At 33.8% G+C, this 26,625-nt stretch overlaps 1 protein-coding gene across 5 annotated transcripts in view; it reads left to right on the forward strand.

Moving 5' to 3' along the window:
• LOC126886986 (1,5-anhydro-D-fructose reductase-like) overlaps window positions 1-26,625 on the forward strand; it is a 79,919-nt gene that overhangs the window by 23,368 nt on the left and 29,926 nt on the right. Inside the window, exons 2-5 of one of the 5 annotated variants that reach the window (XM_050654218.1) lie at window positions 5,460-5,807; window positions 7,371-7,615; window positions 10,292-10,555; window positions 12,685-12,834. The exons of 2 other annotated variants lie outside the window; for them this stretch is intronic. In XM_050654218.1, the coding sequence (XP_050510175.1) occupies window positions 5,460-5,807; window positions 7,371-7,615; window positions 10,292-10,555; window positions 12,685-12,721 (894 nt within the window). In that variant the 3' untranslated portion in view covers window positions 12,722-12,834. Of the gene's footprint in view, window positions 1-5,459; window positions 5,808-7,370; window positions 7,616-10,291; window positions 10,556-12,684; window positions 12,835-23,791; window positions 23,929-26,625 lie in introns of those variants that run through there. 2 more of the 5 variants (XM_050654220.1, XM_050654222.1) reach the window with 2 other exon arrangements.

Here is a 26,625-nt window from a genome sequence, read left to right on the forward strand (position 1 = left end):
TTATGAGTTTATCATGTTTTACTCTATCAAACGCCTTTTTGTAGTCGATAAAACAAATATACACTTCACAGTCAACATCCCTGCATCTTTGCATAAGCACTTGGACAGCGAATAGAGCCTCTCGGGTGCCTAAGGCATCGCGGAATCCAAACTGCGTCCATGATATCTGTTGTTCGCATTTTTTATATATTCTGCCATGTATCACCTTCAGAAACGTTTTGAGTAAGTGGCTCATTAGGCTAATTGTTCTGTAGTCTTCACATGTTTTGGCATTTACTTTTTTGGGTAAAGTTACGAAGGTCGACTTTAACCAGCTTTGGGGTATTTTTCCAGTTACGTATATTTTGTTGAATACGGTTGTTATCCATTTTATTCCTTGTTCATCCATAAGTTTTAGGAATTCTACATAAAACTGGTCAGGCCCTACAGCTTTACCATCTTTAGTTGTTTTAATAGCTGACGTGACTTCTTCAATGGTAATCGGGGGTCCTGTTTGGCATTCAATGTCTTCAATGGTATTCTGCCTTTCATCTGCAAAAGTTACTTCCACATATTTCTTCCACGTGTCTAGTTTTTCTTCCACACTTAACAGTGGTTTGCCTTGGTTATCTGCCAAACACCCAACTCTTCTAGGTTTGTATAAGCCTGCAGCTTCTTTAACTTTTTTGTGCATATTGAATGAATCGTGTTTATGTTGCAATTGCTGGATTTCCGCACACTGTTCTCTTAGTCGTGTATCCTTAGCTATTCTAATTGCTTTTTTGATATCTTTATCTATTCTTTTGTATAATGACATGTCCTGATCTTTGGACTTTCGCCTCTCAGTAATGTTCTCAGTAATGTTAAATAGAACACCCTGTATTTTATATCATTATTGAAAAGTAACATTAACGTACTTTAATTTTTATATAACTTTCCCTATGCCCAAATTTATTAGTTTTCGAGATATTTTCATTTTTTAGAGCAAATTATTTTAGGTGTTTAAATTTATCTAAATTTTAAGTAAGCCATGACTGAATTGACAATTGACGATTACTGATTATCAATCCGGTAATCAATGTAACAATGTAGCAAATAAAGAAATAAAAATAATTTATTAGTAATACATTTTACAAACAAAAACACAACCACTACATGCAACATTTTTGAAACAATTAAAAACTATCTTTTTATGTAAATGCAACAAATAAACAAAGAAAATTAGTAATAAATTTTACAAAAAAACACACAAACACAAAATACAATATTTTGTAAAGACAATTAAACACTACTTTTGTATGTAAATGTAACAATGTAACAAATAAAGAACGAAACATAATTTATCAGTAATACATTTTGCAAAAAAACATGTTTGAAAAAATTAGAAGCTACTTTTAATAAAATATTTTTAATATTTAATTACATAAGGTGTTCAAAATTATCTCCTAACACATTTATGTACGCCTAAAAACGATCATTGAATGAGCTACTTACTCTACGGAGAATTTGTAAATTAACACATCGAAATACACTTTGTATTCTATTTTTCATCTCATTCCTTGTTGTTGGAGATATTTTATAAACTTCATTATTAACGTAATCCCAAAAAAATCAGTCCAGTTTATTAAATTCTAGTGATTTGGGTGGCCACACTACTGGTCCATTTAAAAATGAAAATATCTCGAAAACTAATAAATTTAGACATAGGGAATGTTATCTAAAAATTAAAGTACGGTAATGGCACTTTTCAATAGTGATATAAAATACAGGGTGTTCCATTTAAAATTACTGAGAAAATAATGTACATGCGTTTTGACTCACCCTGTATTTGATATAAAGAAAGTTAACAATATCGACCATTCTTGAAATTTTTGACAATACGTTAAAAAATATGGCATTAATAAACCGTTATTGTTTTGCTTATTTGTATTATACAGGCAGTTGAACTTGTTACGATTTTCATATAAAATTGGTTATAACTTTGTAAATATCCTGTATAACATAACAAATCTTTATATTTTTGTGATGGAGAACTTAACAGAATTTCGAATTTAAAATAAAATATAGGGTGTTCCATTAAAAAAAAAACATAAGTTTGGTCTGCCACTGTGTTATCGAACACCCTGTAACATTCTAACTAATTTTGTAATGTGAAGCTCAAAGGTGGCTAACATTTTTGTTGTTAACTTTTATTGCTATCTATTACTATAGCGGAGCTATTGAGCTTTACCCTACTAATCAATCACCCTGTATACTACAATCACAATAAAGATGCAGTAGAAATAAACAAACCAAGACATGTTGAATGCTACGAGGAGCACTCCCTAACCATGTATACCTATAGGTATATTGTAAATCCCAAATCATGATTTATAAACTTTATTCATTGTAAATCATGATTCAGGAGAGCTCCTTGTAATAGTTAACGTGTCTGATTTATTTATTTATAATGCATCTTTATTGTGATTATAGTAAAGCTATCATCTATCTTGAAGGTCTTGTCATTTATAAAAAGGTAACTTTAACTTCCTGCTTTTATCAGTTATTTGTTAACTCCCATTGGACTGCGTCCATGTCCAATACACCAGAAACATAAACTTAATCATGTTTTAACTAGACTAGGTTCTTTCTCCTCCTGTTTGGAAAGTATTTTAGACTGAGCTGGACGTTGTTTCTTCTAATTTTTCACTGGTTTTTAATCAATAAATGTTTTGTAGGTTTGTTGTTACTTATTGTTGCTGATAATGGCTCTTGTTGGGCCGAAACGCGTCCAAAATGTTTTAATTTTATAACGTTTTTTAATAAAAAGATTTGTGGTTTATCTTTAGTCCAGGACGCATCTCTTTTGAGATGGACGTTGAGAGGTGACTCATATTTTTTTGCAGAAATTGCTTGGAAATAATTCATATAATAATAATTGAGTTATCCTCCCAGTCAAAAAGGTCCGGAACATTGTTTAAATAATCAAAATGTCAAAAATAAAGAAAAAATTCGATTATTTTCTTAGTTTTTTGATTATAACTTTCAAAGTGTTCACTTCCGAGAAAAGTTATACTAATATTAAAATTGCGTAATTAAATTTTCTACAATATAGGAATGGTTATAAATTTTAAAAATTGTAACCCTTGTTGCAAAATAGCAATAATTGTGAAAAACCCATAAAAAAAAAACAAATATTCGAATTTTACGTTTTGCAACCATTTATGCTACACTTAGGACCTTCATATTTTACCCAGAAAAACTTTATGATATAATAAAACAATACTGTAAATTTCATTAAGATCGGTTTAATAGATTTTGCAAAATAAATTTTGCAATCCAGCATTCGCCAAAAAAATTCGTTTTTTGAAAATGTTGCAGGACTGAAAATAAAGCAGATAGCAAGTTGATTTTTTTTTACATATAGAAGAATACTGTACCTTTAATTTGCAATTTGCAAAATTAAAATCGGTGAATTAGCTCGGCGTCAGGAATTTTTTTAATAATTAATAATTTTTGGTGCTACGCGTAGGACAGCGGTGTTCGATTCACACAAGTTGATTTTCACCAAAATTTCTTCCAATCTTTATCTAATATATTATTTTCTTGCTCTATCTTTTGTTGTATTTTAATATTTTAATTCGACAAAAATCAAACTAATTTGATTATTGTTTGTGAAATATTGTTTAAACAATTGCATATGTTTAAAAATAATAAACTTTGATTCTCTGAGTTAAAATATATGAACAAAGAAAGTTTTTGCTAGAAAAAGTGTTATTTCAAAGGACAGAGTATGTGTTTTTATTTTGCAATAGACAAATTTATTTATTTATATCGAAATTTAATAAAAATTAAAATTTATCAATCATTATCAAAGGTCATTGGAATGCCCAATCAGAGCAAACGTATACGCTGTCCTGCGCGTAGCACCAAAAATTAATGTTTATTAAAAAAATTCTTGACGTCGTGGTGCTTAACCGATTTTAATTTTGTAAATTGCAAATGAAAGATACAGTATTCTTCTATATGTAAAAAAATATTAAATTTGCTGTCTGCTTTAGTTTTAGTCCTGCAACCTTTTGAAAAAATGATAATTTTAAAATGCGAATATTTGTTTTTTTTTATCTTTTTTTCGCAATTATTGCTATTTTGCAACAAGGGTGACAATTTTTAAAATTTTTAACCAATCCTATATTATAAAAAATTTAATTACGCAACTTTTATGATCGTACAACAATTCTCGAAAATGAATACTTTTAAAGTTATAATCAAAAAACGAAGAAAAAGTCGAATTTTTCCTTCATTTTTTGACATTTTGATTATTTAAACAATGTTCCGGACCTTTTTGAGTGGGAGGATAACTCAAATATTATTATATGAGTTATTTTCAAGCAATTTCTGCAAAAAAAATATGAGTCACCTCTCAACATCCAAATGTACTAATATTCTTATAGATGCGCCCTGGTCTACTTAGAGAGTGTACCTCTGGAGTGTAACTCTAGAGCATGGGTCACCAAATAGCGGACCGCGGTCCGCATCCGGACCGTAGACTAGTTTTGTGCGGACCGCCATTAAATTCAGAATGTAGTGTTTGGTTTGAAATCAACATTTCAAGCACATTTTTGTGTTTTTTTTTAATTGTGGTAAAATTATTTTATTTTAAAATTAAATAGTCATATTCAGTACAATTCAAAGAATATCAAAAAAAATTTCAAGGCAAAATATTGAAAAATAATAAGCCAACAGTAACAAATTTTACAGACACCTCAAAAAAATGGATTTTGGGGTGGACGTCAGAACTCTTCGTTGAAACATGTGAAACAAAAAATTCAAAAAGATTTTATTAGCTTATGAGTTTCTTGAGGTAACGCTGTCGAGTTATTTTAGTTAGTTAGTTTTAGTTAGTTTAGGTGGATCGGTAAAGTAGTTTTCTTACATGTCCACCGCCTTTGAAAAAAGCAGTTTTGAGAATAACGAGTTTAAAGTTTTGACAACTTTTATTTTTAATCTCTTTTTATCTTTAATTCATAAAGTGATGCACACCGGCATATATTTGTGATGGTGGTGTAATTTACATAAGAGAAGGGGAACACGTTTCGAACTGGGCTCAAGCACGCTGGTGCGAAGGATATTATTATCATGCTGTATTTCCGGTAATTTTCAATCAATCAATCTGAAATTTTCAGAGAGTATTCTTGAAGTTTGCATTTTTTTTCAAAAATTTCCAAGTCCCCCCCTCCTTAACGTAGGCTAGTGCTAAATTCAAAATTGAAATGCAATATTTTTCAAATATCTTCCATAAAATTGTTCAACACTATATTTGCAGAAAAAAACCAACCAGAAACAGGCAGTATTAGATCCGGACCCCGGATATGTCATTGGTTCTCGAAACGGACCCCCAGGGAACATAATTGGTGACCCCTGCTCTAGAGCACATTTGTGAATAATGCATACATATTTTCCCAGCAATAAGGTTGTTTTAATCATATTACTTTTTTTAGGCTACCAATGAAGAAGAATTGGAAGCTGCCGTTGAGGCAGCTCTGGAAACTGGATACCGCCACATCGATACTGCATCTGCATACCAAAACGAGCATGTCATCGGCAAAGTTCTCAACAAATGGTTGACGTCTGGCAAACTTAAGAGAGAAGATATTTTCATTACTACCAAGCTTCCAATGACACACATCCATCCCGATCTCGTCGAAACAGCTCTTAAAGAATCCTTACAGAAGCTTCAGCTGGACTATGTTGATTTGTACTTGGTGCATTCTCCCATATACATGAAATTTGTTGAAGCTGGAAAGCCAATGGAACCTCTACCTACTGACCATCTGGCTGTTTGGAAGGTAAGTACAGAGTCTTCTTCTTGGCGTACCTATCGCATGTGACGAATGTTGGCGATCATCATGGCAATCTTGATCTTATCTGTAGCAGTGCCGAAAAGCTGCACAGATATTGTGTTGGAGCATGCTCTAAGGTTTTTTAACCAGGATGTTCTCCTTCCTGGACCTCGCTTTCCAAATATTTTTTATTGCAAGATGGTTTATAGGTGGGCATATTTGGATTCAATTCGCATAATATAATTTCGCAGTTAATAAAGTTTTCTCATAAGTAGAGTCTTTCTAAAGTATCTTTCTCAGTGACCAATTGGAGAATACTATTCCATGTTTCTACAATTTACTTAAACACAAAGCTGACTTTGTAATTGTATTGCGTAAACTAAAGCATGTATCGAAACCAAAGGAAAAGACATTTTCGTGCTTCTCTGGGTTCTCCTAAGTCGTCTTCTAATATTCTCATTCCTAATTTTATCATTTTTTATCACTTCACTCATTCATCTAAGCATTCTCATTTCAACCAGACGTATTCGTTGTCCTCTTTCTTTTTACCCGGTTAACATTCAGTTTTATGGACCAATTAAGATTGATATTATGGAATGGAATAACAACTAAAGCATTAAGGGGAAACAGTAGCGATCAACAGGTAGCGAAAACGCGTTCCAAGATTGCGGCTGTAATTTTGAATATTTTTTCGAGATATTTGGCACACGTATTCGTAATATAATAAAGAATGGCGGTACAGAGCCCAATTTGAAAAATATATTAATATGTGGAAATTACTTTGTAACTAAATACAATATTAAAAAAAGAGCCTGTACCGCCATTAAGAAGAACGAAAAAATACACTTTCTTCAAATAAACTTTTTTATCCGATGCATAGATTTTGTGTCATTTTGGAACTACTAAAATTTTTTATTTCATTAGTAGTTCCAAAATGACACAAAATCTGGGCATTTGATAAAAAAATGTATTTGAAGAAAGTGTATTTTTTTGTTCTTCTTAATGGCGGTACAGGCTCGTTTTTTTAATATTGTATTTAATTAAAGAGTAATTTCCACATATTAATATATTTTTCAAATTGGGCTCTGTACCGCCATTCTTTATTATATTACAAATACGTGTGCCAAATATCTCGAAAAAATATTCAAAATTACAGCCGCAATCTTGGAACGCGTTTTGGCTACCTGTTGACCGCTACTGTATCACCTTAAGAATGAATTGTTCTTACTGCATTCAACTGTTCCATGCAGCTGTATCTGAGATCTAAATAGAAATGATAATAGCCAAACTTCAAAACGGAGATATTACTTGAAGAAGAAGAAATACCCTATTCTGATTTTTCTAAGCTGTAATATCCCTTTGAAATAGTACTCACCTGAAAATCCGACAGGAAATCCAAAAATTACCCCATATAGGCTTACATTTTTCTATACAGGCCAGCATCCCTACTGTAAGGACTGTCCTATAAGCCAATTCTACTCCAAGAATCTGCTACATTGTCACAGTATTTATTAATTTTTGCACACTCTTGTTTTGTATATAGTATAAATAGTTATTCACACTTTTCAGAAAATGGAAGAGCAAGTAGATGCGAAAAGAACCAGAACCATCGGTCTCTCCAACTTCAACGTAAACCAGATCGACAGAATAGTGAAGAATTGTAGAATTCAACCAGCCAACACTCAAGTGGAACTGCACGTTTACTACCAGCAGAAAAAACTTAGAGATTATTGCAAGAAGCACAACATCGTCGTCGTATCTTACGGCTCACTAGGATCACCTGGATTAAACGTATTTATGAAAAGACTCGGCAAGTAGGTATATAATAACAAATCTAGTTATAGAATAGAATAGAAATATGCTTTATTGCCATGAAAATTTTTACAATTTTATCGACAAAGCTTATAAATAGTCAAAAAAACAAACAGTAACAATCCAATTTACTAAAATTACATAAATCGTCAATATATTTAAATAATAATAATAATATTGAAGTTAAAACAGAAATAATCGATTGCAAAAATTTAAATAAATTGCAAATGCATAGTGTACCTAATAATTAATAAAAAAGGTTTAAAAGTTAAAAAGTTAAGCTGCTGCATATGTCACCCAAATATAGATAAAAAATAATAAAAATGCTACTTGTGCAAAGGGTACTGTAATTTCTTAGTTATTGACTAAAAAAATCTTCTACTGAATAATATGGTCTTTCAGACAGGTAGGCTTTTGTCAGTTTACGGAATTTGTGGAAAGATGGTGCAGATTTTAGTTGTAGGGGGAGATGGTTGTACATTTTTTTTGCGGAATATAATATCGATTTCTTTACTAACTCCGAGGACGGGGTCGGCAAATAGACGTCAAACGTAGAATTTCTCGTGAAGTAGTCATGATTAGGTCTTGGTGGAGAGAAATGTAGATGTTTACGAATTAAGCAAACAGTTTCTAAAATATACAAAGATGGAAGGGTTAAAATTCCGTGATCTTTGAAATAACTTCTGCAATGTGTTGTTCTTCTAAGGCCAAACAGATATCTTATTGCTCTTTTTTGTAATTTAAAAATAACATCGAATTGGGCAGCTGTACCAGAACCCCAAAAAGGAAGACCATAACGAAGATGTGACTCGAACAAAGAAAAATATGTTATTTTGGAAGATGCTAAATTGAGTTCATTCGAAACAGATCTTATAGCATAGCAAGCTGAAGAGAGTTTCTTCCGTAACAAATCGATATGGAGGGACCATTTAAGGTTGCTGTCTAAAAAAATACCAAGAAATTTTACAGAATCAACGGTACTGATCTGGCTGTTATTAAGAGGTAAGGGTTGAAGAGCTCCTTTATAAGACAATACTAGTGTTTTATCTACGTTAAATGAGAGTAAATTTGAGTCAGAACAGGTTTTTATTGTAAGTAGATCAGAAGTTATAGTATCATGAAGAGTTGCAATATTTGAGTTGCTCCAAGTGATACTGGTATCATCAGCAAAAATAAAGATTTTTCCATCGATTTTTAAATTAGTGATGTCATTAATAAAGATAAGGAAAAGTGGACCCAATACTGAACCTTGAGGTGCCCCACATACAATGTTTTTGAGACTAGAGTCTGTATCATTTGCTCTAACCAGTTGTTTCCTATCATCCAAGTAAGATTGGAACCAATCTAAAGAAATGCCTCGAATTCCGTAGAAATTTAGTTTTTTTATCAAAATGTTGTGATTTACACAATCAAAAGCTTTGGCGTAGTCACAAAAAACGGTGGCAGTGTGAAGATTATTGTTCAGTGCTTGATAAACCTCATGTAGTACAGAAAACATGGCATCAGTGGTGCATTTATTCTTTAAAAAGCCGAACTGATTTTGTGATAAAATGTTGTTTTCAAGTAGAAAGGACATAAGTCGGGCTTTTATGAGTCTCTCAATAATTTTGGAGAGTACCGGTAGTAGTGCAATAGGTCTATAATTGCAGGTATTAGATATTTCACCACCCTTATGAAGAGGAATAATGATGGCTGTCTTCAGGCACTCTGGAAATTTACCTTTCTCAAAAGAATCATTAATTAGTGAGATGAGGACTTCTAACGTTAACGAATAATTACTCAAATTTCAAACTTACAACCCTCAGGAAGATCTTTAGTCTTAGGGTGTGGTCTAGATTTATATTGTACGACCTCTACTTCACTATTTACATTTTTTATGTTATTTAAACTGACTTGAGTTTTGTCTCACTAATACACAATGCATCACGCACACCTTTATGTATCTATTAAACTGGTTGCAAAGGGCCATATGTTTCATATTCTCACTACTCATGCCAATATAACAAAAAAGAAAACTTCTGTTGGAGTATGTGTAAAGTGATTGAAAATTAGAAAAATAAACTCCAACAGAAGTAGAAAGAGAATAAAGACTAATGTAAGAAAAAGTAACAAAAATGTGTCAAAAAGAAAAGGTGGCTTCTACATACATTGAGAAGCCGATGTAACAAAATACTACTTTTGCAGTAGTATTTGTAGAGGGAAAATGACAAGATGAAAAAGAAAGTGGGATGGATGAACTAATAACAAAAGTATGAAGGGATGGATGGACTAATAACAATTTACTTTAGTATTTCTTATACAGTACAGTAGAGTGGACCATTGGCTATCAAGTGTCTAGCAATAATCCAAAACCGTCACATATTCGTCAAATATACTGTACTCTTCATCTTCTAATGGCGCTACAGCCCTTTGTGAGTCTTGGCCTGCTTAACAATGTTCTTCCATTCTGCCCTGTCGGATACTTTCTTTCGCCACCGCCTGATGTTCATGGTTTTAAGGTTCCCTTCTACGTCGTATATCCATCTTTTACTGGGCCTTTCTCTTGTTCTATTTCCTTGGGGCTTCCATCTCTGGATTACTTTTACAGCCCGATTATCTGGCATTCTTTCTAAATGACCAAGCCAGTTTACTGTACTCTTTACACTGTACTCTATACAATTTAGATTTATACATTTTAGGGAAGTACAAATCCCCAGTCTTCTTGCTGATCCAGTGGTAACCAAAATCGCAGAAAAACACAACAAAGCTACCAGTCACGTACTATTAAGATATTTAACTCAAAATGACATCGTTGTTATTCCAAAGAGTGTAAAACCAGAGAGAGTGAAGCAAAACTTCAATTTCTTGGATTTTACACTTGATGCCGAAGACCTGAAAGCTTTGGAAGCTTTGGATAAAGACGTAGATGGAAGACTGTTCCGTATGGATGTTTTTAATCCCAAGTGAGTACAATCCATTTTATTTTATATATTATGATTGAATATATTATCCAATAAATTGTTTTCGTAAATTTTTTTTTATGTAATTATGTTTATTTACAATCTACATCATTAAAAGAGTATTAAGTAAATTTGTTCCATGTTTTTGGGCATGAAGAAGAGACTCCAATGATGTCTCATCTTATTCTATTTATGTTTAAGTTTTAAAATAGGTCCTGAGGCCAGGTTCTATCTAGTCTCCTTGTGGCAGGGCCATTATGGAATAATTCCCTTACTAACTCATTGTCATGGTGAATGGTACGCTCGTTTTGTGATTCCGTGACTCGATGGATTTCTTCTCTGATGGAAGGTATATTTAAGTCTTCGTGAAGTGTTTGATTAGTTACATACCATGGTGCATCCACTATTGATCTTAAAACTTTAGACTGAAATCTTTGGATGATATTCAGTGATGTTGATTTTGCACAGCCCCAGAGTTGTAGTCCGTAGTACCAAATAGGTTTTAGTATTGCTTTGTACAGAAGAATTTTGTTTTGGATGTTGAGTTTTGATCTGCGTCCAAGGAGCCAATACATTTGCCGAAATTTCAAGTCTAGTTGTCTTCTTTTGGTCTGGATATGTTTTTTCCAAGTAAGACGTTGGTCAAGATAGAGGCCAAGGTATTTAGCGTCTGTTGCTGTTGGTATTCGTACATTTTCCATTCTTACAGGTGGGCATGTGTTGTGGCGGTTTGTAGACGTTATTTGAGATGATTTTGTTTTATTTACTTTTGTTCGCCATTTTGTGTACCATTCACTGAGCATTTCCAGTTGGTGTTGCAGGTCTTGTGAGGCTTGTATGTGTTCTTCATTAACAGCTAGTATTGCTACATCATCAGCAAAGGAAGCGATCGTAGTATTATGAGACTCTGGTATATCGGCTGTGTAGAGTGAGAAAAGCAGCGGCCCGAGGACACCACCTTGCACAACTCCGGAGTTAATAGGACAGAGGCTGGATTGTTGGTCTTTGAATTTTACTGAAAAATATCTATTTGACAAGTAGGATTTGATTAGGAGAAAATAGTTACTAGATAGTGCTAATTTTACTTTGTAAAGCAGACCTCTGTGCCAAACTTTGTCAAACGCTTGTGAGATATCTAGGAATACAGCGTTGCAGTATTTCTTTTCTTTGAGAGTTTTTGATATTTCATTTACTATTCGATGGACTTGTTGTGTAGTAGAGTGATTTTCCCGAAAAGCAAACTTATATTCTGGTAGTAATGCTAGGAATTCATGATCTGCGTATATTCTTTGTAGCAGCAATCTTTCAAAACTTTGCTAATGATTGGGAGTAGGCTGATGGGTCGATAAGATGTTACTTCATTGGACGCTTTGCCTGGCTTAAGGATCATTATGATTTCCGCAAATTTCCATTTTTTGGAAAGTATGATAAACTTAGCATGCGATTAAATATTACTGTTAGCATAATAATGGCCTTACGAGGAAGTTGTTTTAGTACTTGTGCCGAGATTAAGTCATAACCTGGAGCCTTTCGTGAGTTGAGTTTGGTTATTTCTTTCTTGACTTCTCTAGAAGTAAAACTTTTGATTGGAAGGGACATTTGACATGCTGCGCTAATTAGTTCTTCCACTTCTTCATCAGGGTCTGGTGGCTCGGTTTGAAATACACTCGTAAGATGTTCAGCAAAGACGTCCGCTTTTTCTTTGTTGGAACGAGCCCATTCTCCATTTGATTTATGGAGGGAAGGAATAGTTGTGTATGATTTTTTGAGTTTCTTAGTCGCCTTCCATAGCGTCTGATCATTTGCTGTAATGTTTGTAATCTAATGTTCGAAGGTTTCGTTCTTTGCAGCTTTGATGGCTACTCCAAGTTGTCTACGTAGTCTATTGTATATATGTTGATCTATGTTGTTTCTAGATATTTGCCAGTTTCTTCTCGCACGACGTTTTTCAGCAATGAGTTGCGGAATGTGTAGGGGAACATTTGTTGTATGTGTCCGTCTGCGTTCAGTTCGTGGTGTAGATTGCCATGCCGCTTCTTGCACAAGGGTGGTGAAATATTGAGCTGCTGTATCTATCTCGTGTGGAATTTCGTAAAAAATTAAAACTTTTTAAAATTGTCTCTCTGTTTTAGAATTAAAGAACACCCAGAGTATCCATACAAAAGTTAATAAGCATGACGAAAAAAGAAACAACGAAAAAACTGTCAGAAGACTGGTCGTCAGTAGTTGCTTGTAAAAATGAAATATTTGATAGTATTGAAAAATAAATTATTAAAATTTAATTGGTATTTTATTCTTCTTTCATTTTGGTTTAGCACCGTATGTATATCGTCGTGGGTCTTTCGTAACGTTTCGTTACTTTTGTAAGTAGCTTCTTCAGGATTAAGTAAATAATGTTATTCTCGATAACTCAAGTACTTGAGGAAATAGAAGATCAGAGTGGATTCCGTGCTGGTAGAATGTGTTTTGAATCAAACATGTACCTACATAAAATGCCACAAGAAAATAGATTCAAATCTGGTGTTGATATTATATTCGTATTTCAACAAATTATGGCGGCAGACGAACGAAAAACAAAAACAATATCCTGCCAACATCACAGATCACAAACAGAAATCTTATCTATACGTAAACATACGATGGGAACAAATAAAGGTTCTTCTCAGAACCAACTGACTAGAGATCTCGGACCGTGTATCCGAGTCTGTCACCTTAACATCGAGGGCATAAGCCAGGCAAAATGCCAAGTGTTGCAAAAAATCCTACACGATAACGACATTGACCTGGTTGCCATACAAGAGACCCATACTGAAGACAAAGTCCAGCTTGATTTAAGGGGAAAGATACCTGGCTACGATTTACTGGGAGCCACCTATGATAAACATTACGGCGTCGCAACCTACATTCGCTGCAATATAGAAAATGGTTTCCTACTTTCTGCTTCCAATGAAAATAATATACATGAAGTAGTCACCAAGATCGGAGATATTACCGTAGTTAACATATACAAACCTCCAGCCACTACATGGAACCCAGAAGTGCTAAAGACTCATCCACATCCTACTATATACATCGGCGACTTCAACAGCCACCACGAAATGTGGAAGTACACCACGAATGATGAAAATGGGGAGGCACTAGTAGAATGGTCCGAAGAGCAAAACACATATCTAGTTTTTGATGCCAAAGACAGAGGAACATTTAAATCAGCTGCATGGAGAAAAGAATATAACCCAGACCTATGTTTTGTCTCAAAAGATACCGATGACAGACCACTAACAACTGCGAGAAGTGTCCTTGCAGACTTCCCACATACTCAACATCGTCCGGTGCTTATCACCATCGGAATATCAATTCCAATAATTAGATCATATCCTCGACCCAGGTGGAATCTTAGAAAAGCAAACTGGAAGAAGTTCTCTGAACAACTAGACCGGACCTTGAGCTGGGTCCCTCCAACCAGCAAACATTATGAGAGGTTTGTGGGCGCAGTAATAAGCACTGCCAAGAAAACCATCCCTAGGGGGTATCGCAAAGAATATGTGCCTGGATGGACTGAAACATGTGAAGACTTATACACGAAGTTTCTCGAAAGTGGTGACCGAGAAATAGCCGATGAGCTTTTACACAACATCGATACAGCTAGACGCCAAAAATGGATAATGACTGTCGAAAACCTTGACTTCAAAAAATCAAGCCGGCAGGCATGGTCCTTGTTGCGGAAAATTGGAGGAGCTAACCAGCTGGAATCCAGAGAGTCTAAAATGTCTCCTAACAAGGTTGCCTCCCATATAGTATCTCTATCCAGAGCTCCACGAGATCGAACACATACTACCAACGTGAAAAGAGACTTAAGGGCATTAAAACAAATGAACAGAACGAACTCCGAATATTCAGCAAGAATACTTATTTCTGAAATCACACATGCGCTGAAAGAAATGAAATCAGGTAAAGCACCTGGCTTTGATGGTATCCATCCAGAGTTCTTGATACACAGTGGTGCATACACGAAACAGTGGCTTGCAATGTTCTTTAATGATATACTTCAGTCAGGTAACATTCCTTTCTCACTTAAGCGAACAAAGATAATTGCAATTCCGAAACCGGGCAAATCAAACGATAAGCCAGAAAACTACCGCCCCATAGCTCTACTCAGCATGGTATATAAACTATTAGAAAAGCTTCTCCTCAACAGAATTAGTCACAGGATACTAGAAAATGTCCCCATTGAACAAGCTGGCTTCCGCCCTCATCGAAGCTGTACGGACCAAGTGCTGTCATTAACAACTTTTATAGAAGCTAGTTTTCAAAAGAAACAAAAGACAGCAACAGTATTTATAGATCTAACAGCAGCATATGATACTGTTTGGAGACAGGGATTAATATATAAACTGGCCCGCATTATCCCCTGCAGAAAGATAATTAACCTCATTGACAACATGCTGACCAACAGAGCCTTCCAGGTTATAATGGGAAAGGAGACGAGTAGACAGATGAAACTTAACAATGGTCTTCCACAGGGTTCTGTCCTTGCCCCTTTACTTTTCAGCCTGTATATTGCTGACATGCCTGAAACCGAATCTCGGAAGTTTGGATATGCTGACAACTGGACCCTTGCAACAAGCCACCAATCTTTAGAAACTACAGAAATCACTCTCACGAATGACTTATCCATCCTCAGCGAATACCTTAAGAAATGGAGACTACAGCCAAGTACTACAAAAACTGAAGTATCAGCTTTTCATCTAAACAAGTTGGCAAACAGAGAATTGCGAGTGTATTTTAATAACAAGCTGTTAAAACACAATAAATACCCGAAATACCTAGGGGTTACTCTAGACAGAACGCTCACATTCAGAGAACACCTGACGAAAACAGCAGCAAAATTGAAAACACGCAACAATATAATACAGAAACTCTGCGGCACTACATGGGGGTCCACAGCATCAACATTAAGATCCTCTGCTCTTGGCCTGATATATCCGGTGGCAGAATACTGTGCTCCAGTGTGGCTAAATAGCAGGCATACCCACCTGGTCGACACCCAACTAAACCGTACTATGCGTATGATAACAGGCACAATTAAGCCCACCCCTACAATGTGGCTACCTACCCTTAGTAATATAGCACCACCCAACCTACGCCGCGAACATGCATTGGTTAAAGAATATAACAAAATAATGGACAGTCGCCAGCTTCTAGTCCACAACGACATCCCCGATATTCTTGGAAACCGTCTCCGATCCAGGTTACCCCCTCTACAATCTGCTCAAGCGCTGCAGCAATCCAACTTTGACTTAAATACCCGATGGAGAGAAGATTGGGAAAGTAGGACAGATCCGCATTACCATAGTCTACCGGACATCATAGGGAAACCTGGCGAATTTGAACGTCCCCGTAAGATTTGGGCAGCCCTTAATCGAATTCGAACAAACTGTGGAAGATGCGCCGACTCCCTCCACAGATGGGGTAAACTCCCCTCGCCTTCTTGTGACTGCGGCGCTGCAAGACAGACGATCAGTCACATTGTTCAGGACTGCCCACGCAGAGCATACACAGGCGACCCTATAGACTTTGTAATGGCAACCGAAGGGACAATCGAATATATAAAAAAATTGGACATCTGTTTGCGATGCATTGTATAATGCATAAATCTAAATATATTCTGTGATATACTTAAGCCATACGCTAAATAAATAAAATAAATAAAACAAATTATAGAGAAAAAAACAGCCAGACATTTACCGACCCATTTAGTTTTCGTTGATTTAGAGAAGACCTATAACACAGTACCCTTAAAAGTATTGTTTGAAATATTGTCGAAGAGAGGCCTAAGTAATACATACGTCATCGGTGTAGCGAACATGTACATAAATGCAAAAAGTGCCGTTAAAATGGAGAATAAAATTTCAGATGGATTTACTGCTACAAAAGTCTTGAGACAAGGATGTGCTGTACCCCCAACTATTTAAAAAAATTTATATTCAGGAAGCATTAAACAATTGAAGGAGAAAATGCATAAGGATGGGAACAAAACATAAGAACAAGTGCATAACAATCTTTTCTTCGCAGACCAAGTGAATATGGCAATATCGAGTATCTAACAATAAAACACTGAAAACGTTTGTTTTCTATACTTCCACAAAATTTATTACAACTAAGTGACTACAGCTGTTTCGGCAGAGTGCCTTTCTCAAGTGATATAGTTTACAATGTGTTTGCCCTTTTAAGTCTTTAACTGAAGAGGTTGAGGAGTGGGGAGCTGTTTTTCTCGAGTTGGTCATTCAGAATTATATCTGTATTTTTCAATTTATTAATTTCCATAGATTCTAAAAAAGATAGCTTAAGGCCTTTATTTTGGATTTGCAGAAATTGAAACTCTTCATTGAAAGAATGATTATGATCTAGAAGGTAAAGTGCGTATGTAGAAGTGTCTGTTTTTCTATTGTTGAAAGCCCTTTTGTGTTCTGCTATCCGTTTGTCAAAGGTTCTGCCAGTTTGACCGATGTAAGTTTTCGGATAGTCACCACAAGTTAGTTTGTACAGACCACTCTATAGTTGCTTTCTCTTTCGGCTTTTATTGTTCTTAATATATTTACTAAAGTTGTTGTTTATTCTGAAGGTGTTATCTTGCCAGTATATGTGAGACAGCAGAAGGTACTGGGTTCTTTCTGTGGTGGTGGATACACTAATTTCAGGGCTTTCTTATGGAGTTTTTGGTTTAAAATTTTGTTAACTGTTTGTTCGTTATAGCCATTGTTTACTGCTATTTGTTTAATGATGTTTAGTTCTATCTCGAAGTTATTTTTTGTCATGGGAATTTCTGCTCTCTCACATATACTGGCAAGATAACAACAAAAATAGCCAGATACATAAAAAAGAAAGGAATAACACCAGCCTTCAAAAATAACAACAACTTAAGTAAATATATTAAGAACAATAAAAGCCGAAAGAGAAAGCAACTACAGAGTGGTGTGTACAAACTAACTTGTGATGACTGTCCGAAAACTTACATCGGTCAAACTGGCAGAACCTTTGACAAACGGATAGCAGAACACAAAAGGGCTTTCAACAATAGAAAAACAGACACTTCTACATACGCACTTCACCTTCTAGATCATAATCATTCTTTCAATGAAGAGTTTCAAATTCTGCAAATCCAAAATAAAGGCCTTAAGCTATCTTTTTTAGTATCTATGGAAATTAATCAATTGAAAAACACAGATATAATTCTGAATGAACAACTCGAGACAAACAGCTCCCCACTCCTCAACCCCTTCAGTTAAAGACTTAAAAAGACAAACACATTGTAAACTATATCACTTGAGAAAGGCACTCTGCCGAAACAGCTGTAGTCACTTAGTTATAATAAATTTTGTGAAAGTATAGAAAATAAACGTTTTCAGTGTGTTATTGTTAGATAAAATGAACTTCCATCAAGTAACGGTCGAATCCATCAATTAATATCGATTATGATTCGAAATTTAATCGAAGAATACAAAAATTTGGGATCCACCATTAGCATTAACAACACGGAATATCTAAGACTAACTAAAGGATGAAGAAAGAGATCCACAATTCTCAATTAGAGATATACAAAAATGCGAAGAATTTAAATACTTAGGGGCAGTGACAGCGAAGGAAAGAACATTGAAACGGGATATTCAGCAGAAAATACAACAGAGTCAAAATGTAGTACGAACACTCAACTCATAAGTTTGGTCTCCTAAAATTAGTTCACGAATAAAACCAAGTCAATTGTAGAACCAATTTTGACGTACGGATCTGAATGTTGGCAAATGACGATAAAAGAGAAGAAACATTTGGAAGTGGTAGATATGGACTATTTAAGAAGGGTGTAGGATATCCAGACATGATCACATCCCAGATGAAGAAATCAGAAGAAGAACAGGAAATATTATGTACAGTACCGTAGATAAAATAGAATCCAAACAACTTTTATGGTACAGGCACGTATGTACTGCGAATGAAAGACAAATGATAGTCCAGGGTAATAAGGATTTTCTCGGGACACTCAAAGCTCCAGGTAGCTGACTACCTTTTTTAGTTATTGTATACCCATAGGAAGAAAACCTACCTGTTTCCTGCCTAGAGTTCGCGTCCGTTTTTTAATTATTAACAATTTAGTGCAAAAATCGCGATTTTTTCGATTTTTGCATCCCATTTAAAAGCTAAATAGTTGACATACAATTACAAAATTTAATTTTTTAGAACATTAAAAAACCTTCAAAATGCCGATTTTTGAAAGTTAAAAAGTTAATTTGTTTCTACGCAAACTGCAAAATAAGTGAAAATCGTTATTTGTTAATAACTTTTACTAAAACTACCTTTAGTTTCACTCAAAGTTGGGTATTGGCGTACTTAACAAAGCTTCAAAATTTGAGACTGATCCATTAATTAGTTTAAGAGTTATTCTATTTGTTTATCCCAGAGACCTTTATTTTGAAATAAGACAAGACAGAAAATAATGAAGATAGGGCAATTCTGAGTATGCCAAATGAAAGTAGAAGAGTGATAGTATCAAATTAGTATTCAAATATAGTCAAAAATCCTAATGCCAAATTTTTTGAAATTTTGTAGTTTATAAACATTTAGAATAACTTTAAAAATGTTGTCCGTAGAAACAATATTTTTATATATTCGAAAAGATAGTACTTTAACACGAATTTTAAAATAAAAAAATTTAGTCTGGGTTCATTTGGGACAAAGTTAGCCACATGTTTTTTTTTAATTCACAGCTAATTTGTTTATAATAATTAAGGAATCTCATTAATGTCATTTTAAAGAATGGGTTTTGTATTTTTCTTAAAAAATTTGCACAAACATTGTACCTTCACTGCACCGTCTACGATTTTCAAAAATGTAGTTCAAACGATTACTAGGGGGAACCGACAAATCCTCGGAATTAAAATACCGAAAAAGCAATTTCAAACGAATATAATTTTTTGTATTTGCGGATTAACTTAACGGATTTTAATCTTTCTTTTTTTAATTTGTATATAATTTCTACGTACATTACAAACATGCAATTTGTTTATAAATTTATTAATTAATAAACAGTCTCACTTGTTTAAACAATTCTTAAAAAAATATTTTTTTTACAAAAATTTATTTTCTTAATAATATTAAAAGTTAAAGTACACTTTAATAAATAAATGATTTTTATTAGATAATTATTTATTGAACATAATTTATTTATTAAAGTATACCTTAACTTTTTCTATGATTAATAAAGATAGTATGATTAAAATCATGGATTTTTGGGAAAAAGCTATTTTTTCAAAAATTATTTAAACAAATTAGACTGTTTATTAATTTACATGTTATAGACTGTTTATAATTAATGTACAGAAAAATTACATACAAATTAAAAAAAGAACGATCAAAATATATTCAGTAGATCCCGCCCGGGATATAGAAAATGCTAGTAGTTTTAATTTGCCTTTTTTAGTTTTCGAACTCGTGCATTTGTCGTCTCCCAGCTCCCCCTTCACTTACCACGACTAGTCACCAATTGAACTACATTTTTAGAAATTCGTGTAAAATACCAGCTTTTCTAATATGTAAAATGATTTTTTGTACGGACAATATTTTTAAAGTTATTCTAAATGTTTATAAACTACAAAATTTCACAAATTTGGCATTAGGATTTTTGACTATATTAGATATTTTTTTTATTATTTTTTAATACATTTTGATAGCATCAGTTTTCTACTTTCATTTGGCTTACGCAGAATTTCTCTATCTTTATTATTTTTTGTCTTATGCTATTGCAAAATAAAGGTCTCCGGGAAAAACAATTAGAATAACTCTTAAACTTATTAATGGATCGGTCTCAAATTTTGAGGGTTTGTTAAGTACCCCAATGTCCAACTTTGGGTGAAACACTAAAGTTCTAAGGTAGTTTTAGTAAAAGTTATTAACAAATAACGATTTTCACTTATTTTGCAGTTTGCGTAGAAACAAATTAACTTTTTAACTTTCAAAAATCGGCATTTTGAAGGTTTTTTAATGTTCAAAAAAATTAAATTTTGTAATTGTATGTCAACTATTTAGCTTTTGAATGGGGTACAAAAATCGAAAAAATCGCGATTTTTGCACTAAATTGTTAATAATTAAAAAACGGACGCGAACTCTAGGCAGGAAACAGATAGGTTTTCTTCGTATAGGTCTACATACAATAACTAAAAAAGTAGTCAGCTAGCTGGATCTTTGAGTGTCCCGAACATGGTCTATTTCTAGCTTATTCTTATTACCCTGGAGGCCTTAAACTATGTTTCATCGAATAGAAAGAGAGAAGACTAGCAATAGAATGGAGAGAAGAAATCATAGGAATAATGAAAGATAGAGCCATAAATGAGTATCTAATGGACAGACCGAAAATGTCATCACTGGTAGGATGAATGGGTCGAAGAGTTTTGTTTTAAGGCTTTGTGGATATTTATGATTCGTTAATATGAAAGCTATGTTTTCAAATGCTGTCCATGCTAATCTTGTTCGAGGTTTTTTCACCAGTCTGATTTCCTTTTTTCAATTTTATGATTTGTCCTGAGGTGTTATTCAGTGTATTTGTTTTCTCATAGTTCATTCTAAAACGGATCTTTCGTGCTTCTCTATCTAGATTTTCAAGCATAATATTTAACTCTTCTTCAAAACTTTCTATCAGGAAGCGGGGCGTATATTGGATGGTTTAAGTACTCTAAATTTTTACTTATTCCTTTATCTTCTCTCTTTTCTCTTTTCTAAAAAAGAAATGTTATAGAGAAGTTAAATGTTACATTAATTAACACTAGAATGTCTGGCTTAGCATACCTACCTAGAAAGCCGGAAGGGATCATTTTGGCCCCACGTTCTTTAATCAATTAAAACTCAGTTTAAAGAAATTAAATCAACTCTAGACGGTAGAATCTAATTTTATTTTTTACTTTTATTGTTTAACACATTCGCTGCCCATCAAAAACATCCGAAACACCATACAATTTGCAGTTTTTGATATTTGCCACACATTGCCTTGTTACAACCGTGGCAATGATTTGAAGTATGATTTCCTTTACAAAATATTTTCAACTGATATTTTTTTCGTTTTTGGATAGTAACAGAGATAGTTGTTGGTAGACCTGGTGTTGCTAGACGTAGTTCCAGATTTCGGGAGACAAGGTATGGGGCCCATAATTCTTCACACAGCCGAAGAATAAACTTACGGAAACTGAGTCTACTTCTAGTTATTTCTTTATAAATAATCCATGCATTTATTGCTTCCAAGTCAAGAGTATGATAAAACACGTACATAGGCCATCGTCTTGAAGTTGCTTTTGTAGTATAAAGATGCGTCATTTGGTCCTCTACACCAACAATTGCATCTTTGTGTTTACTTGTGTTCGCCAACAATTGTATCTTTATTACGTAGATGATCAGTACCAGTATAAGGGTAGCCATTTACAATAAACATACATAAATATAATTTTACCCATTCGACAGGAATTTGAAAGAAAGGATCGTCGAATTTACCAGAAAACTTTAATAACTTACACGGGGCCAATTTGGCCCATTTAGACTTCTATGGTAGATTTGTTAAAAAAACCATTAAATAAATTTAGTAAACAATATTTTTTTGTTTTAAATAAGGCTTTGTATCAAAATATTAAAAGTCATAAAATATGAAAATATTATTGCCTCAAATAAAAAAACTACAATAACTTTAAATCGCAACAGGGGCCAAATTGGCCCCTCCGGCTTTCTAGTGTTAAACAATAACATATTTATCTTGAAAATTTATACTATTGTATATTCCTATATAAAACCTGTTTAATAACAATACTAACAGGATAAACTAAGTTATCAACACTGATCGACACAGTAAACAAGATCGACACTGGATCAAAATATTTACAGTCAAACAGATCTTGAGCAAAGCATGGGAACACGATGTTGATGTTCACAACCTGTTTGTAGACTTCAAACAAGCATACGACTCAGTCAAAAGGAACAAACTATACTATATATTGGCTAAATTGGCAATACCACACAAGCTAATAAGACTCATTAAAGCCACAATGGATGAAACTCAGGCATGTGTACGAATACAAAACCACCGGACAGACTTTTTCAACATTTCGCAGGGACTAAAGCAGGGAGATGGGTTGGCCCCAACATTGTTTAACCTGGCACTGGAGTATGCGGTTAGGCAAATGCAAACTGGACGAGGAAATCTACTGACCAACCGAACGGTTCAACTGGCCGCTTATGCTGATGATATTAATATTATGAATAGAACATCAACAGGAGCACAGGAAACATATTCAGAGTTAAAAACAAAAACAAAAATGCTAGGTCTGGAAATTAACACATAAAAAACAAAAATAATGACTCAGACGAGAAGAAATATTAGTCCCAGAAAACATTATACATGAAGATGACATTGAAACGGTTGAAAAGTTTACATACCTGGGAGTAGAAATATATGCCGACGGATCAGAAGATGGAGAAATACGGAAGAGAATAACGCAGGTAAACAGAGCTTATTTTGCCCTCTCCCATATACTTCGGTCTAAAAGTGTCCACCGAAATACAAAGATGAGAATCTATAAAACCTTAATTCGACCAATAACATGCTATGGCAGTGAAGCCTGGGCCCTGAAAGAAACATCCAAAAACAAACTCGACACATTCGAAAGGAAAGTACTTAGGAGAATACTAGGACCTATGAGAGAAAACGGAATCTTCAGAAGTCGATACAACAACGAGTTTTATCAACTTTATAAGGAAACGCCCCTATCAGACTTCATTAGAATACAAAGATTGCAATGGGCCGGACATGTGATAAGAATAGGAGATGATAGGCTACCAAAACGAGCACTGAATGCTAGAATGCAAGGAAAGAGACCGGTTGGGAAGCCACGAAAGCGCTGGGAAGACACAGTAAACAGCGACGCACAGACAAGCAAGGGTGGAGGCAAAAAATAAATGGAGGCCAAGGCTCAATTTGGGCTGTAGTACCCTAGAAGAAGAAGAAGACGAAACTAAGTTATAACATACTGATTTTTCGTTAAATGCTTAATTAATAGTTTGTATGTTTTCAAAGGTAACTCCGTTTCCACCAACATGTGAAAACAGCGAAAAATTTTTTTTATTCAATTGAACCTAACTCCGGCTCTGCATGAAACGCTTAAAATATCTTTAAAATTATTATCTAGTCTACCTGATTATAAAGTTAAATTTAATGCATTTGAATTATGCATCAGTTTCATTGTAGTTGTAGAGTGGGCGTCTCCAGATAACTATATTATCACACAAAAATGTCTCTAACAATGATAGGATGTGTAAAAATCCCCATAGTGGGACTGGGAACATGGCAAGTAAGACATATTTTTATACAAAAAATAAAATAATGTTTTTAAGGCTGATTTATCTTACAACGGGAACGTGGGCGATACGGCTAACTTACTGGGTACGTTGAAGTTGAAATCGTCTGATATGAAAAGCATCGGCTAGTTTATCGTACAACGGCACGGAGCGACAACGGGAACGTGCGCCGTCTATTGTTCTACGCCCCGTGACGTCCAAGTCTAGTTGTAAGATAAATCAGCCTTAAAAAGGAATATACTGGTAGTTTATGAAGTCTATACAGACATATTCTGACGTTAACGTCTTCATTTTGCTTTCTCTCTTCTCTTTTTTCGTTAGTTGGGGAAATACCATCCACTTTTATATTTAACTTAAAATTTGCTAGATATATAAAAGATATCATTCAAAAGTTTTCAAAAAAAATCCGATTTGTAGATTGATTTGAATCGGTCTTAAAATAAAAAATATCGTTTTAAAACCGACTTTATTTATTTTCTTATTATTTCTTCTCTTGTATAAGATATTTCGATCTAATAATATCAGTTTATTATCAGCGTCTTTTTTCTTTTTAGTAGTTCTATTACATCGAGCAATTGCAATCTGTCGAATGCTTTGGTTAAATCAACCTAGCAGCGATATGTATCGCTTTTCCTTTGACTTGTTTTATTGTAGATAATGATCAGAAACAATGAGCAGAAAAATTTATCTATCTTTACTAGTTCTTAAGATATTCTTAATTACCTTATCTTAGATTTTATATAAAATTAAGTACTAATAATTATACTACTATTATTTTGATATATTCAGTGATTATTACTTATTTACTTGAAGTTTTAAGATTTTTAAGTGATTGGCAAATATAGATTAATTTGTACAATTTTATTTGAAGAGCAACGTTAATTTCTTCTTATTTTTTAAAAATATTATACAAACAAGTTGAAATGGTTTCTAGAAAATTATATAACCACATTTTTCAACAAATTTATCAAATTTTCAAAAATACAGTAGGAGCAGGTTTCCTGAAAGGATACTAGATCATATTCAAACTTTTAGGAGCCTCATTTAGAAGACAAAAGAAGTCGTCAGGAAGATCCTGTGACATCTCTGTGACATTTGACTTGAGAGGAAAAGAATCGTCCTCCTGGCGATTATTATCAAATATTGTACCAGCGTAAGCTTGTAGTGACCTCTATACGAAGAGAGACATGAAGTCAAAAGTCTTCTCTTCGATGGCGATTCCAGTAAACTGCATGTTGTTCTGAAGCCATTTTCATGTGGCATTTTTGCAATTAACTAGTTTCTATGCTATAATTTCACTAAAAAAAGAAATGATTTTATTAACGTTTCGACGCCCAAATCGGCTGTCGCTGTCAAAATAAAAAAAATATTAATGAATTAAACAAAAATGTCGTTGCTTAGTAAAAAAATTCTTCTAATAATAATTTATTTAATCTGACTCATTTATATCGGCAATTCAGACATATATTATACATTTTAAAGTAGAAGACTTTAAAATGATATTGCCAATATTTATGAGTTGCGTTCCTGGGACGACTTTACTGAAAGATAGTTCATTCGATTACATAAAATCAACCTCAACTCAAGAGTATCCGTCACAAAAAAAAATCATAACATGTGATCTGTCTTTAAAAAGACAACCACATGCAATGGTGACGGTAAAATTCTCGCGCCAAAGATTCCATAGTAAAACACGAGGGAAAACCAGGAAAAAACCTCGTGATAGTTAAAATTAGGTGAAACATCAAGACCATTAAACGTTAGAATAAGTGAACATCAGTCTTATATTAAAAATAGAGAATTTGATAGATCTCAAATATGTCAACACGCATGGGATAATGAACATAGAGTTCAGTGGCAGTGGAGAGATTCAAGTATAGTCCTGAAAGAAACAGATAGTGAAAAGAGAAAATCAAAGAAGCGGCTTTAATTATACTAAATGAAACCAATTGTGTCGCAAATTCCTCGGTAGAATGCACTAGGATGTGGTTACCCATACTAAAAGAGGAAGTCAATACAAAGAAAATACCAGGATTAGTAAGTCAATTACATATCGAGTTAGTACATATTTTATATTTTAGTAATGTTTATATATCTATGTATTATTAATATTATTTATAATTTAAAATAACATATGTACATATTAAGGTCAGAATTTGGTAATAGTTTTGAGAGTAAACTAAAGTGAGACTTAATATTTGCGATGTCGGGATAGTATCACGATGTTTTTTCCTGGTTTGCCCTCGTGTTTTACTATGGAATCTCTAGCGCGAGAATTTTACTGTCACCATTGCATGTGGTTGTCTTTTTAAAGACAGATCACATGTTATGATTTATTTGTGACGGATATTCTTGAGTTGAGGTTGATTTCATGTAATCGAATGAACTATCTTTCAGTAAAGTCGTCCCAGGAACGCAACTCATAAATATTGGCAATATCATTTTAAAGTCTTCTACTTTAAAATGTACCTATAATATATATGTCTGAATTGCCGATATAAATCAGTCAGATTAAATAAATTATTAGAAGAACTTTTCAGTAAGCAACGACATTTTTGTTTAATTCATTAATATTTTTTGTATTTTGACAACGACACCCGATTTGGGCGTCAAAACGTTAATCAAATCATTTTTTTAGTAAAATTGTGGCTTATTTCCAATAAAAACAAGTTAATTAAGTAAACTGCAAA

Source organism: Diabrotica virgifera, chromosome 6 (assembly GCF_917563875.1).
Source record: "Diabrotica virgifera virgifera chromosome 6, PGI_DIABVI_V3a".
In the NCBI taxonomy this organism is placed as follows: domain Eukaryota; kingdom Metazoa; phylum Arthropoda; class Insecta; order Coleoptera; family Chrysomelidae; genus Diabrotica; species Diabrotica virgifera.